Source organism: Mesoplodon mirus (assembly GCF_964341445.2).
Source record: "Mesoplodon mirus genome assembly, chromosome: 8".
In the NCBI taxonomy this organism is placed as follows: Eukaryota; Metazoa; Chordata; class Mammalia; order Artiodactyla; family Ziphiidae; genus Mesoplodon; species Mesoplodon mirus.
Genome location: NC_138984.1, coordinates 92,646,282 through 92,661,444, shown reverse-complemented (window position 1 = coordinate 92,661,444; position 15,163 = coordinate 92,646,282). Strand labels below are relative to the sequence as shown.

The following is a 15,163-nucleotide window of genomic DNA, read 5'->3' as shown; positions in this document are numbered from 1 at the left end:
CTGGATATAAAGATGACAGTCATATTTTGGAGTTCTTTGAATGCCAGTATAAGGCATGCACTTTAGTCTGTGGGCAATAGGAAGCTTCAGCGGTGTATAAATTAATAGGAGTTGGGCTTCAGATAACTGGCAGCAGTTCAAACTCTTAGAAAAGGATGATAATAGAAAAGAGCCACTGCAGTTACTTAAGGTCTTCAAAAATTGGACAAGATCAGTGGTGACAGAAATGGAAAAGGAGATTGGATTTAAGAGAGGTGGAGATTGAGTTGGTGTCTATTCTTAAAGCAATTAGGGAAATAGAGGAGCCCAAGATGATTGTAAGGGTTGAAGCTAAGCCATGAGGATGGTTCATTGGGTCCCCAAACTAAATTAATATTAGAAAGAAGATAGTAAATATATTTTTCACTTTTCAAGTATGGAAGTTGGGAACGTGCATCTGGAACTTAGGAAGGAGATCAGGGCTGGAGATGTAGATGTAGAAGTTATCACCATGGAAATAAGAGTTGAGAGTGCAGGAGTGATGGCTCAAAGAATGTAGAGCCAATTTTTAAAAGCATCAAAGTTGACCTGTGGAGAACATCTACACTTAAGGGTACACAGAGGAAGAGAAATAAAAGAAGAAGGCTGCAAAGACTCATTTATAAAAAAGGGTGCCTTGCCTCCAAAGCCATTTTCCCCACAGAGTCTTATAAGATGAAGTACTTTCCCATGTATTCTTTGCCTGATCTTTGCAGTATCTTGTACACCTTCTAAATTCTTAATAGTAAACAAAATCAATATCTTTAAAGTGCCTGAAGTTCCCAAGGAAGTCATCACAGAAGAGAAAGTGTCAGTTCCTACCCCTGAAGAACCAGAAGCTCCACCTGTCCAAGGTACATGACTGCTCTATAAATCTTGGAAAGACGACAGTTGTCTTCATCATCTTGCTTTGGTTGTAGATGGATCATTTGTATTTATCTGTTGTCTGTCTTATGTAGTGAAATTATTGGTACTTTTGAAGTCTTCTGAAGAATATGTTATAATGTGTAACTAAATTGATACGTTGAAACTTAGCATTGCAGTATTCTATTCTGAATTCAGTCTAAAATATAAAACACTGTGTTTTTTAAGTTGAAGAGTCTCCTGAGGAAATAATATATGAAGAAAGAGCATCCATAACCATTGGTAGAAAAGTGACTCCCCCTGTTGAAGGTATATATACCTATATATATATATATATATATATATATATATATATATTATATAAATATAAATTTTTTTAATCTCTTGAAAACTCCTGTTAGAAATACAAAAGTATTTATAGGGTAACATTCCTTCTTGAAATGTTATATAAAACATTCTAGCACGTGTTTGACTCCTTTGTTTTTCAAATCATTATACTTCTTTTGAAGTAGAATCTTTGATTATTCTTGATGGTAATTATAAATTTCAAAAGATACAGTTTACTGAGACAACACTGGAATAATTGTATTGAATCCTCAAATGATAACCCAACATCAGATATTAAAAGTCATCTCATTTGCCATCAACATACATCAGATAGTCATTAGAAAGCTTGAGTATAAGAAAATAGAAATCTTACCTCTTTTTCTATGTAAGTGAATTTGTGTATTTTTGTTTTTGTGACTGTCATCTTTGCATCTATGTGAAATTTCTATGAGTCTTTGTGAAGAACTTTATATTACAGTCTCTTATCCTTTGTCAACATTCTTTAAAGAACGTGAAATTGAAAAGTATGTTAAGCCTGAAGAACCTGAACCTGAACCACAGCCAGAAGAAATACCAGTACAAGGTATTCAGTTAATTGGGCTTAAGTCTTCATCACCATATTCTTCATCTGATACGTATGTGTTTTGCGTTGTTCTACGTGTACAGCATGTCTCTCTGCACCTATATGTAAAATATTGTTTTAAATGTGCATCTCAGTCTTATGTATTCATGTCATTTGTACTATTTATTTCACATTAATGTGGCTTATATGGATGCTTCCTTTGTTGTTTTTATTAGCGCCTATGCTGTATTTCTCATTATCTATGTACAGTGTTGATATTCTTATATTTTATGCTGGACACTTTTACGTTTTATGTTGGATACCAAAAATATGTATTCAAAAAAGCAAACTTTTTACTTCATAAATATACCAAAATTTCTACTGAATATACTGTATATCCACATACCAATTAACATATTCATATACTAATACTCCTGAAATACTCTTTTAAGAACCTGAACCTGAACCTGAAAAGAAGGTTATTGAGAAACCAAAACTCAAACCAAAGCCCCCAGCTCCTCCTCCAGCTCCACCTAAGGAAGACCTGAAGGAGAAAATGTTCCAGCTTAAAGGTATAAAATGCCACTTCCAAAGTTTTATTAACCTGCTCCAAACTTCTATCCAGACATCTGAAGTGGTACTTGCAAGAAATGTATTTTTAAAATATGTACTTTTGGACATGATCAAACTGTGGGAATTCCATAGAGACCTGTGTTTTATGCTGCCCTGGGTGCCTTGTTGGGCCATGCCTGCTGCCCCAAGAGTCAGAAAGTGCACCATTGTTAGCTTCATCCTGGCCATCTCAATCCAGGAGCTGTCCAACTAACTTTCTCATGCAGAATGGGGTGAAAGGATTTTCCGATTTCAAAGCGTGGTTGCTATGCATATCTTTGGGATCTTGTGCATGTGGAATGTAGAAGAAAACTCTGCAAGATATTTTTAATTTTGCAGTAGCAAATTTATACAAAAGCCAAAACTTTGTTCTTAAAGAATGACATATGCTTTAAAATATACTATAGATAATATATTTATGGCATCCAATAGCTGATGTGTTCATAAACCATGAAAGGAAAGTATATGAACACTCTGGCACTGCTTCCCCACTTTTTTTTTCTTTTTTCTTTTTGCAACTTAATAAAAACCCAATTGTGTTCTGTGGTTGTCCTCACCATAGCTAGGAAGAGCGGTTATGGATACATTTGATATCCAGCATCTCTTCCCATTGTTAAACTTCCTTTCATTCTCTTTGCATTTAGGTTTTTCTTTGAATTGATTCAACATTACTTAATTTTTTTAAATAGCATCTTTAAAAGCTGAAATAAACTAGCAAAATCATATTATTCTTTTAACAAAATGTTGTCTTATTTTTGCTGTCATGAGATTTCATGAGATTTCCCAATCTAAAATAATCTAGATATAATCTTAGGTGAGCAATTTTCCCATACTCACCTACACATGTATACAAAGCCAGAATTTTCCATGGTAAGACTTCTTTCTTGCCTCTCTACAACCCTCTTGGCCTGTAGGGGAAGCTTCTGGCATTTTTAATCAGACATAGAAAAAGTGATCACTTCTTAAAAGGCTACATATCTGTTGGTTAATATATTCCATGAGGACACACACTTAAATACATTTCCCTTCATGTAAAATTTATATGCAAAGGAAAATTTCTTCCTCCTGCAAAGAACAAAAATTATCTTCCTTCTCAGCCAGACTGTAACTTACTACTCAAGTTTGGAGTAAAACTGCAATCTGTTTTCATGGTTTGAACGCTTCTTGTATGCTCTTCAGTGGCTGTTCTTGGCTGTTATTAATGCTTTTGAGTTATAAGCAAAGCCTGGTTTTGATCCTTAGAGCAGGTATTTAATAATTTGCTTCAGATAAGACTAAATAAACAAATAATGAAAGTAAGATCATCTTCTTTAAAGCTGTTTCAAAGAAGAAAGTTCCTGAAAAACCTGAGGCTCTGGAACCAGTGGAGCTTACACCTCTGAAAGGTATTTCACAGTCTAGAAAACGCTCATATGCAGTATCCCTTCATCTGACTCCTTGCTCTTCCTGCTTTCTAGAATGTTCTTCTTCTTTCCTTTTTTAAAATAATCAGAGTAGTCTCATTGATTTCTTGTATTTTTATATCTTTTATGGTCCTGCTTCATGAGTATTGCTTTCTTTGTCTCCCATCAATTTCATACATTCCTGGATAGATGTTTTTTTCTTTATCTCATCTACATATGTCTTCTTGCATTTTCCTAAACTCAAAAATATTAAATTTTACTGGTTAGCTGACATTAATATCAGGACATGTCTTAGATTAAAATGCTTTGCAACTTCACCTGAACAACAATATTTTAGCCAGTGTTATAAGCACTAAAAATAAGTCCTGTTCTCCTTCTATAGTATTAAGGTGATTTATAGGGATTTCCTTGCGGCTTTCCTATCTCTTTTTTCTCGTGGACTCCAAGACATTCTTTCAGTGTACAGATCTCATGTTGTAGGGAAATTTCATTATCACTGCAGGTCATTTTTTCAAAATTTATTTCTCTTTAAACAATATTCTTCCCTATTTAAACTTAGACCCTAAAGAAAAATAAATGAATCATAAAACATCTATTAAAAATAAAATTGTGAATTTTTCCAATAAGCATGGTGGGTAACAGTGTTCTGTTTAATTAACACATCCAGACTCATAAGTTGAATCTGTTCTTGTTTCACTCTGGAATTTTGGAAAAATCACCCATCTGAATGTATATTTCCTGATTTATAAAATGGAGAATACAAAATAATATTACTATGGATGTTAACCAGTAAAGGATTATTACAAAGCCACGCAAATATTAAAATGACATGTAATGACATATAATTACTTTAAAAGTAATAACTACAATGGTGTGTTCTACACCTGAGTCTAATATGTCAGTAAGATCTTAAAATAAAATAATAATATGGAAAAACAAATATAAAGATATACTTTCACTATATCCATTAAATAAGAAAAGGATATTATGCCATTCCAACTTATGTTAATTAAATGCATGGGCATCTCCAGTTTGATCAATGAAAATGGTTTACATTATGAATATTGGTAACTTGAAAATAGTATCGAAGACCAGCACAATTTATCATGGATAAAAAAATTTAATGTTTAACTGTGAAATTTTACTTAAAATATCCGTACTTGACAGAAAAAAGTCATTATTTAAAGTGAAATATTTACATATTTGCCTTCTGCATGTTTAAAATTTGAAGTAAGAGACTTAGGCATGGCTGTGTTTTCACATAAAACAAAAACTTTTTAATGAATTGCAAATGTCTTTTTTAAAGCACCAAATGGGAAATTTAGAAATAGCTAAGAATTCAGATTGTAGGTGTGTGAGCAAATATAATGTTACATGATACAAATAAATAATGCTTTAAATTAGATTTTAATTGAGATTAGTAGAGAGGTAAAATGGTTCAGTAATCAGTAAGTGTTTCTCTCTTTTTTTTTTTTTTCCCATTCAAAACCATTAGGGCTACAGTAGTAATAGGAGGCTGCTGTATATAGTATCTTCTGCCATGCTTGATATTCACTAAAGATGGGATTAATTCGAAATTCCTTGGGTCCATTTTAGTTTAAATTCAAGAACATTTTCTTATTCATTAAAAATAAGCTCTAACACCAGCTTTCAAATTCTATAGTTCTATAATTTTAGGTTAGTATTAGTTCAAAAAGGGGACCTTAAGAAAGGATGCTTCTTAAGAAACTTATCAAACTCCAGATACTTTGGGTTTCTTCTCTCATCAGTGGAGAAGATTGAATAATGTCACTAACACCTACTATAGTTGATGATCAGGGAGATATCAGAGTAGATATGGGCAATCTACAATTGCAGATTGGGGCAAAGATGCTGTCAAGAACCTTGTATTTGATGAAAGATTCATAAAGTCAATATAGATACTTTTAAGATGAATGAATATATTTGCCTGTAGTTAATGCAATTGAATTTCATCACAAGGTTATATAGATGTTTGCAGAGGAAACAACTTGAAGTGTATTCTTTGCTTTCAAATTCTGTGATATTTATATGTAACAAAAATTATTACTTATACAGTAGTTACTACTTTTGAAAGAGACATTTTTCTTGTTGAAATTTACTTTTTATATGAATTCACTTCAAAATTTAAATCATATTCTTTTAAGTGCTTGGAGGTGAAAAGAAAGTTCGCAAATTACTTCCTGAACCTAAACCTCAACCAAAGGAAGAAGCTGTTCTCAAAAGCGGTATAGTATTTTTCAACTGTTATATCAGCTTGAAATACACACACAAAAAGGACTTGAAAGCTTACAAAATGTTTCTGTCCTTTGGTTTTCTTTTAATTAGATTCCCAATTTATCAAAATTCATCTGTAGTTATATTGAAAATTAAATGTGATCATTTCCATCTTTTTAAAAGAATACAAACTTTGTGAGCAGAGTATCTTGAAATTTACAACATTAATAGACATGACTAAATTGATAATATTCTAAACTAATGACCGTAGCTGCCATTTTCATAATCAAATTATGTAGTAAAATACACTAAACCTCTTAAATACTCTAAATTACACCAAACTATTTAAACCTAAACTCAGCATTCAGTTTTAAAAAGTGTAACACAGGATTACCACAACTAATAAATAACATTTTCTAAAAACTTAACTTTTTTTTTGACTTATAAAATATTAAAGAATTAGAAACAAGATATTTGAATGAAGAATCAAATTCTAATATTTTCTTCACATAGAATTACTTATTTCTAGGCTACATTTCTTTGGCCATCTCCACTTCAGTAAACTTTATACTTATTTAAATGCTTCTTTTCTCATTAAATTATGACATTGGATTGTGATTAGAATTTGTTGCTATTCAAATTATTCATTTTGTGTTTGGGTCATTTCTACCAGGGATTTAACTTTGAACGGACTATCTACATAGATATAAAGTGACTCTGAGTGTTGTTTTAATTAACGTAACAACCTTTGATTTTTTTTTAAAGCATTTTTAGTGTAAATACCAAGTTTCCCGGTGCACTAGCTTGCATGCTTTTCACTTTCCTTTCTTTGTACATTATTTGCATTTGTCAAATTTATTCAACATCTTCATTTGTTTGTCTTGGTTTACATATAAATATTTTTGTCTTTTAAGTTCTAAGAAAGAGACCTGAAGAAGAACCTAAAGAAGAACGTAAAGAAGTAGAAAAAATTAAAAAACCTGCAGGTAGGGATCTCAGTAACAATTTGTGAAATTATCTTTTAACAAAATGGACATTTAACAAAAAGTTTATCTTGTAAACATAAATGGAGTTAAATATAAATGTAGCTTCATATTTCATCTGTCACATAGTCTATGTTTTCCATTGTCTGCTTTCTGTTTAAATATTTTTATAGTACTCAAATACATTCATGCATTTCCCTGCACTTCATTATTATTATTATTATTATTATTATTATTATTATTATTATTATTATTATTATCATTATTTTGCCACTTAAGTTTTCCAGTAGAAACAGTTGTGAAATAATCAAGTTGGCTGCAAAATAACTTCATGGGAGGGTGTCAGAAATGTTTCATAAAATTTGGGTGCTTTTAAGTGGGCTGATTTTTATCATTCGCCTAGTCACAAAGAGTATATTTGGAACTATTTCGAAGTGAGTTGGAAAGGGAGAGATAATGGAGTTGGGAGGCAAGTATAGGTGAAATAAAAGAAAGAAAAATAAGTTGAAGCAGAATCAAGAAGAGAAAATAGAAATTAATTGATAGAATATAAGGGTTTTTTTAAGCCATCAATAGAGCTTTTGAAAAAAGTTTGATCTGATTATTTCAGGTCAGTTGATTTCGAAGGATTCAAATCCTAAAATAACGCTAGAAAATCATCTTATTATCTTAAAGTGCCAGAACCACCTCCAAAAGCTGTTGAAGAGGTTGAAGCACCTCCAGCTACTGTGACCAAAAGGGAAAGGAAAGTTCCTGAACCAGCAAAAGGTACAAACTTCCTGGCATTTTCTTAGTTGTCTCTAAAAATACAAATATGCATCAATTAAAATATCATTACACTGGCATTAAGATTTGAACACATGACCTTGATCTGCTCATCTCATCCAGCTTAATTTTCTTTACCATTTCACTCTCATGTCCACCCATTTGTTAAATAAATTACTAAGTTTTAAAAACTAAAACAATTGTATTTATGGGCAATGAGATGAAAAACAACATTAGAACCAGTAAAACTGCCTTACTATATTTTCTATGTATTTTGTTTAAAATGCAAAATAAATTTGGAGTGAGCATTTGACTTGGTGACTATATGTGTACAAATTCTAATACCTTCCAAGATATGCTAAACATGCCCAATTTTGGTTTGACTTTGTGAAAAACTTCAAAAATAGTGTGATAATCTGCTTATTACTGTGAATTGTTTTAGTGCCTGAAATTAAGCCAGCAATACCTCTCCCTGCACCTGAACCAAAACCAAAGCCTGAACCAGGTAAGCAAGCTTATCCTCAATGTCGACAGCATATTCCTTCATGTTTCACACAATTAATGTGTAGCTAATAAGAAAAAGGGAGTAAAGTCCACATGCATCAAATGATTTCTAATGTCCCAATGTATTATTAGATTATATTGCTATATTTTATTTAATATCATACGTTACATATATTCAAATATATTATTATATTGTATATAGATTTTATTATAGTTAGAATATATTGTTCTCTGAAAAACCAGTTATTAGGAGATTTTAAAGTTACATCAGAGAAGGCAAATAGGCCACCAAATGATGTTTTAGGAAGTGACAAAGGATACATTAATGCAATGGACATCTTTCTACAGAAGTGAAAATAATCAAAGCACCTCCTTTGGAGCCCACACCAGCCCCTATCGCTGCCCCAGTGACGGTGCCAGTCGTTGGAGAGAAAGCAGGTACTTATTCTGTGGTTTTCTTTTTGCTTGTTTGTTTTGATGGCTTAATAAAAACTTCATTAAAAATCAAGCTCTCTTTTTGTTGAAACATAGGCATCATTTCAATTGTGGGAGCTTATATAAATTCTCAATTAAATTTTCTTCATCTGCTACTCTATAGCAACCTAATCTCTCACCCATGGCTGCCTATTGTGTTTCAATTGGAATGTACATTCCTGCAAAACACCATTTCTTTATATGCTTTTGAGATTAAGTAATGAATATGTTCAGTGCTGATGAAAATTAAGATGTACAGATACTCTCTAAGGACATACGTATAGGAATCCCATGGAGATCAAATCTCCCATGTGCCCTGCAGGAATCGTTTCTCATTTTTTAAAAAGATTGCATTTTGAGATAATGAAAAAGCTCTGGAAATGGATAGTGTTGATAGTTGCATAATATTGTGAATGTACTTAATGCAACTGAATTAAGTTGCATTAAAAATGGTTAAAATGGTAAAATTTTGTGGTTAAAATGGCAAATTTTATGTTAGGTATATTTTACCACAATGAACAGGGAAAAAAAAAGGACTGCATAGTTCAGCCTTTAAATCTATATAAGAATTTAGATCAATAATAATTTTCTTAAATGTACTAACTCAGTAGTACAGATATCTCAGGTACAAACAAAATACTTATTAGTTATACATGAACTATTAGTAGTTCATCACTTAGGTGATAATCTCAAAACCAAAAATGATTTGACATGTATTGATCATTGATAAATACACGTCCTAACTATTTGATCTTTGGCTACTTCCTTCATCTCTTTAAATTTTAATTTCCTAGTCTGTAAAATCAGAATAATAACTATAACCACCTACTAGGATTATTGTGAGGATTAAATATATGCAAAACACTTAGCACAGTGCTTGGTACATAGTAAGCACTATAGAAATATTTGAGTTTTTATTGTGTTTAATAACATGAGACAATATACTATGTTCTTCTGGCTGTAGTTTAATTTTAATATTTATATTAACATATTTTGTCACTGATATTTGTGGTTTGGGCATTATTCTTTTAAGCTTTTATGATTTCTATGTGATAACTTTTATTAGTTCAGAAAAAGACGATAACTGCCATTGAGATAATTAAGTATGTATAAAAATACAGCTTTTCTCACATCCCCAGAGCCTGACACTAGGGAATTGATTCTACAGTTTATACTGCCCCTGAGTGAACTGAATTAAACTCTAAGTGTAGGAACTGTCTTGGTTCTGCCTTAGTTCATTGTCTAATTAAGGTAAATCTTCAAAGGAATCCGTGCATTTGTAGAACATAGACCCTTTCTTTGTCCTTAGTCTTCTCCGGATTTATCTGCCCAACTTAATAAAGAAAGCCCTTTAGTAACTTCTGGGTCATTTCCCTTTTGCCTACATTGATTCCTTGTTGACAAAAACGTATTTCCTTGGTTCACATAACCAGCACATACATAAACATATAAAATACTTTACATAGCTCAGCAAGAATAAAACTCTTTTTCACAAGGAAAGAGTAAGCCTTCCAGAAATGGGAGAATTACTTGCTGAAAGTAATTTTTTAATCCTAAAAACATTGGCAATTTAGCTTGGTCACATCACTCTCAGAATATGCCTTCTTGGAAATATCCAAATATTCTCCATGGAAGTCATATAAATCCAATTTTTTCTTTATGCATTAATATTTATAATAAAGAGCATGACTCATCCCATGTGGTTTACTACTAAGCATGAAATAAGTCTGAAAATTGTTTAAATGCTGAGTTTTATTTTTTTTCAAAAGCCAAAGCACCGAAAGAGGAGGCTGCCAAGCCAAAAGTTCCCATGAAAGGTAAGATTCATTTCCCTGTAGCTGAATTGTAACCTTTCACTCTGGGAAACTTTACATTCAAGGGAAGCTTTCTGTACGAGGGGGGAAAAATTCAAAATTTACATTAATCTTTAAGACTTCTAATTGATTCGGCAAAAACTAGTATGTCTTCTGATATTGCAACTAATATACCTCTAATATTATTCAGGTGGGTAATACATATATAAAATATATACTTTAGCATAATAAACCCTATAAGTTCCTAGTTTCATTCTTCATATACATGATATTTATACATGACAGATAAAATACTTAGACGCTAATCTGGACATTATATATTTGGCTTTAAAACTTGAGAAAATGAAGAGCGTTTATTATTCATGGATTCCTTATGCCACCTCATTTCTTTCTGAAAGAAAGCAGGATAACTTCAATTGACCTTTCAGTTGCCTAGTCTTTAATTTTCTCTTCTTGTCTTCTGGTCACTCTCACTGGTTTCATGCAGCAGACAGCCAGATATGCACTTTCTGACCCTTATGGAAATGCCAATTCAACTTTTAATTTTATTTTGAATTAGGTGTAGCCAAAAAGACTCCTTCACCAATAGAAGCTGAAAGGAAAAAGTTAAGACCAGGAAGTGGTGGAGAGAAACCGCCTGCTGAAGCTCCGTTCACCTACCAGCTGAAGGCCGTGCCACTGAAGTTTGTGAAAGAAATCAAAGACATTGTCTTGACGGAAGCAGAGTCAGTTGGCTCTTCTGCAATCTTTGAGTGTTTAGTCTCCCCCTCCACTGCAGTTACAAGCTGGATGAAAGATGGTAGCAATATCCGTGAGAGCCCAAAGCACAGATTCATCGCTGATGGGAAAGACAGAAAGCTGCATATCATTGACGTTCATCTTTCTGATGCTGGCGAATACACCTGTGTTTTACGTCTGGGAAATAAGGAAAAGACCTCCACTGCGAAACTGATTGTTGAAGGTAATTTCCAGTCTTATGAATACAGTCTGTATTAAACTTTAACACAGTAAAACTCAATAGCAACTTTTACTGTCATTTTAGACAAAACCTCTTGTTTCCAAGTTTTATTTCATTGAAAATATTGTACGTATTGAAAAGTCTCTGCAGATTCTTAATACCACAATTCTCCACAGAACTTCCTGTGCGTTTTGTAAAAACGCTTGAAGAGGAAGTCACAGTGGTCAAAGGACAGCCATTGTACTTGAGCTGCGAGTTAAATAAAGAACGTGATGTGGTCTGGAGGAAAGATGGCAAGATTGTGGTGGAGAAACCCGGGAAAATTGTGCCCAGCATCATTGGCTTGATGCGGGCCCTGACCATCAGTGATGCAGATGACTATGATGCAGGGACGTACACAGTGACCGTGGAAAATGCCAACAACCTGGAGTGCTCATCCTGCGTGAAAGTAGTAGGTTAGTACTTTGCTGGAAAATTTAGTTCTACTTATTATTATATTAAGAAAAGAGAAGAGAGAATTTTATTTCCCAGTATCAGGATATCAGTAGTCGTATACCTTATCTAAGAGGGGGAATATCAAATCATAGCAGATTAATCATGTCCAGTTTTGAGAATTTTTTCTGATTTCTGAAATTTACTAAGGAAGTTATTTATATTACTTGTTCAGATCATAATTATCTTTCTGACCTAACTGTCATACAGAAGTCATTAGAGACTGGCTGGTGAAACCCATCCGAGATCAGCATGTGAAACCCAAGGGGACAGCTGTTTTCACCTGTGTCATAGCAAAGGATACTCCAAACATTAAGTGGTTCAAAGGATATGATGAAATCCCCTTGGAACCAACTGATAAGACTGAGATAGTAAGAGATGGAAATCTTATACACCTCAAGATTAAGAACGCTATGCCAGAAGATATTGATGAATATGCAGTGGAAGTTGAAGGGAAAAGGTACCCTGCAAAGCTGACACTTGGAGGTATAAAAATCTTACCTTTTATTCTCAAAGATAAGCTTTGTATATGAGCCTGAGGCAAAACAATGTACACACACACACACACACACACACACACAAACAAAAGCATCTTTAGGTTGTTGAAAGCCTTATGGTATTTCATCCTTTACCAATACAGATCGTGAAGTTGAATTGCTTAAACCGATAGAGGATGTTACCATTTATGAGAAAGAAAGTGCAAGCTTTGATGCAGAAATCTCAGAGGCAGACATTCCCGGAGAGTGGAAACTGAAGGGAGAACTTCTAAGGCCCTCACCTGTGAGTAATTTCTAATTTTAAGTTGTTAGTCATATACAGAAATGAACCTATCTACAAAACAGAAACAGACTTGCAGACATAGAGAACAGACTTGCCAAGGGGGAGGCAAGATTGGGGAGGGATGGATTGGGAGTTTGGCATTAGCAGATACAAACTATTACATATAGAATGGTTAAACAACAAGGTCCTACTGTATAGCACAGGGAACTATATTCAATATCCTGTGATAAACCAGAATGGAAAAGAACATTAAAAAATGTATACATATGTATAACTGAATCACTTTGCTGTACAGCAGAAACTAACACAACATTGTAAATCAACTATACATCAATAAAAAAAATAAGTTGTTAGTCATATAAAATAACTACATTCTGTAATCATGTTTGACATTCAGATTTGGTTCAGTAATGATGGAGTTACTTCCAGCTTCTGAAGTCTCAAAGAGGGGAAGAAATTTGATGCATTATTTGTGGACAGCTCAGCAATTTTTAAAAAATTTTATGACAAAACACTTTTCCTTATTTTTATTATTAGTAGTATTACAGTTATTTTTATGACTCTGTAGAAATCTGTATCTGAAACATTCTATCTCATTCAAATGCTAACTAAAACTGTCATTTTTCAGACGTGTGAAATCAAGGCAGATGGTGGAAAACGCTTCTTGACTTTGCACAAAGTCAAACTGGACCAGGCCGGTGAAGTTCTTTACCAGGCACTTAATGCAGTCACGACTGCCATTCTGACAGTAAGAGGTATTGGCCTTTAGAACTCGTGGAGTGTGCTCAACTTCATCTTACAGTCCTCTGCATTCTGAAAAACCTCATTCTTAATGTTTGATTTTCAGAAATCGAACTTGACTTTGTCGTGCCCCTGAAGGATGTCACGGTCCCAGAAAAGCGACAGGCTCGATTTGAATGTGTCCTCACTCGAGAGGCAAATGCTATATGGTCTAAAGGACCTGATATAATCAAGTCATCTGACAAGTTTGATATCATTACTGATGGAAAGAAACACATTCTTGTCATCAATAATTCTCAGTTTGATGATGAAGGGGTCTATACCGCTGAAGTGGAGGGCAAGAAGACCTCAGCAAGATTATTTGTTACAGGTGAGAGCTGGTGAGATCTGCCTCTAACATCCCATAGTTAGGCACATGAATATCTGACTTTAAAGACAGAACACCAAGTTCTAACAGCTGTAAGTGACCATCGGCCCCATGACTTTATTTTCACATTGCCATCAAAACAACCCCCTTAATTTTTTTTTAATGGAGGATAGCTCCATTTGAAAAGGTGACTCAATAAATGCCATATGAAACAGATTCTGTCTACCAGACAGATTAGAGTGGAATATTTCTGAACTAAATTGTATTTCTGAGCATATTACCTTGCATTGCAGGTATAAGATTGAAATTCATATCACCTCTTGAAGATCAAACAGTGAAAGAAGGTGAAACAGCGACTTTTGTCTGTGAACTTTCTCATGAAAAAATGCACGTAGTCTGGTTCAAAAATGATGCCAAACTCCACACAAGCAGAACTGTACTCATCTCATCGGAGGGCAAGCTTCACAAGCTGGAAATGAGAGAAGTGACACTGGATGATATATCCCAGATCAAAGCTCAGGTTAAGGACCTGAGCTCCACAGCAAATCTGAAGGTCTTAGGTATATGTGACCAACTATAACCAGAGAGCCAGTTTTTGGGTGGTGGGAGTGGGTAATAAACATTTTGCAACCTGTAACTCTTTAATTACCTTTCATTTTCACGTTCTTCTGATTATCTGCTGAATGTCTTTCACAGAGGCCGATCCCTACTTCACTATGAAATTACATGATAAGACTGGAGTCGAGAAGGATGAGATTATTCTGAAGTGTGAAGTGAGCAAAGATGTGCCAGTGAAATGGTTTAAAGACGGGGAAGAGATTGTACCTTCACCCCAATACTCTATCAAGGCAGACGGCCTGCGCCGCATCTTAAAAATCAAAAAGGCAAAACTGAAAGACAAAGGCGAATACATGTGTGACTGTGGCACAGACAAGACAAAAGCAAATGTCACTGTTGAGGGTGAGTTGTGTAAACTTTTTAAATGTACCCCATCTGAACCTGCAGTGTATTTGTTCAGTCATTCGAACAAAAGTCTGTATAATTTCAGCCCAACTAATAAAAGTGGAAAAACCTCTGTATGGAGTAGAAGTGTTTGTGGGTGAAACAGCTCGCTTTGAAATCGAACTTTCTGAACCAGATGTCCATGGCCAGTGGAAATTAAAAGGAGAGCCTTTAACTGCTTCCCCTGTAAGTCACAATGATCTGATCACACAGGCGGGGGGCTTGCTTGGTTGTTGGTGAAAAATGATACATTTTTGGTATG

The 15,163-nt window shown here is 33.9% G+C and overlaps 1 protein-coding gene across 1 annotated transcript in view; it reads left to right on the top strand.

Moving 5' to 3' along the window:
- LOC309809376 (titin) overlaps nt 1–15,163 on the top strand; it is a 299,194-nt gene that overhangs the window by 174,321 nt on the left and 109,710 nt on the right. Inside the window, exons 180-199 of the mRNA XM_082630429.1 lie at nt 789–872; nt 1,111–1,191; nt 1,718–1,792; nt 2,224–2,343; nt 3,700–3,768; nt 5,952–6,032; nt 6,936–7,007; nt 7,680–7,772; nt 8,212–8,274; nt 8,622–8,711; nt 10,517–10,564; nt 11,121–11,522; nt 11,696–11,974; nt 12,222–12,497; nt 12,652–12,791; nt 13,420–13,546; nt 13,639–13,902; nt 14,193–14,459; nt 14,596–14,859; nt 14,948–15,087. Coding sequence (XP_082486555.1) covers nt 789–872; nt 1,111–1,191; nt 1,718–1,792; nt 2,224–2,343; nt 3,700–3,768; nt 5,952–6,032; nt 6,936–7,007; nt 7,680–7,772; nt 8,212–8,274; nt 8,622–8,711; nt 10,517–10,564; nt 11,121–11,522; nt 11,696–11,974; nt 12,222–12,497; nt 12,652–12,791; nt 13,420–13,546; nt 13,639–13,902; nt 14,193–14,459; nt 14,596–14,859; nt 14,948–15,087 — 3,035 coding nt within the window. The remainder of the gene's footprint in view (nt 1–788; nt 873–1,110; nt 1,192–1,717; nt 1,793–2,223; nt 2,344–3,699; nt 3,769–5,951; nt 6,033–6,935; nt 7,008–7,679; nt 7,773–8,211; nt 8,275–8,621; nt 8,712–10,516; nt 10,565–11,120; nt 11,523–11,695; nt 11,975–12,221; nt 12,498–12,651; nt 12,792–13,419; nt 13,547–13,638; nt 13,903–14,192; nt 14,460–14,595; nt 14,860–14,947; nt 15,088–15,163) is intronic.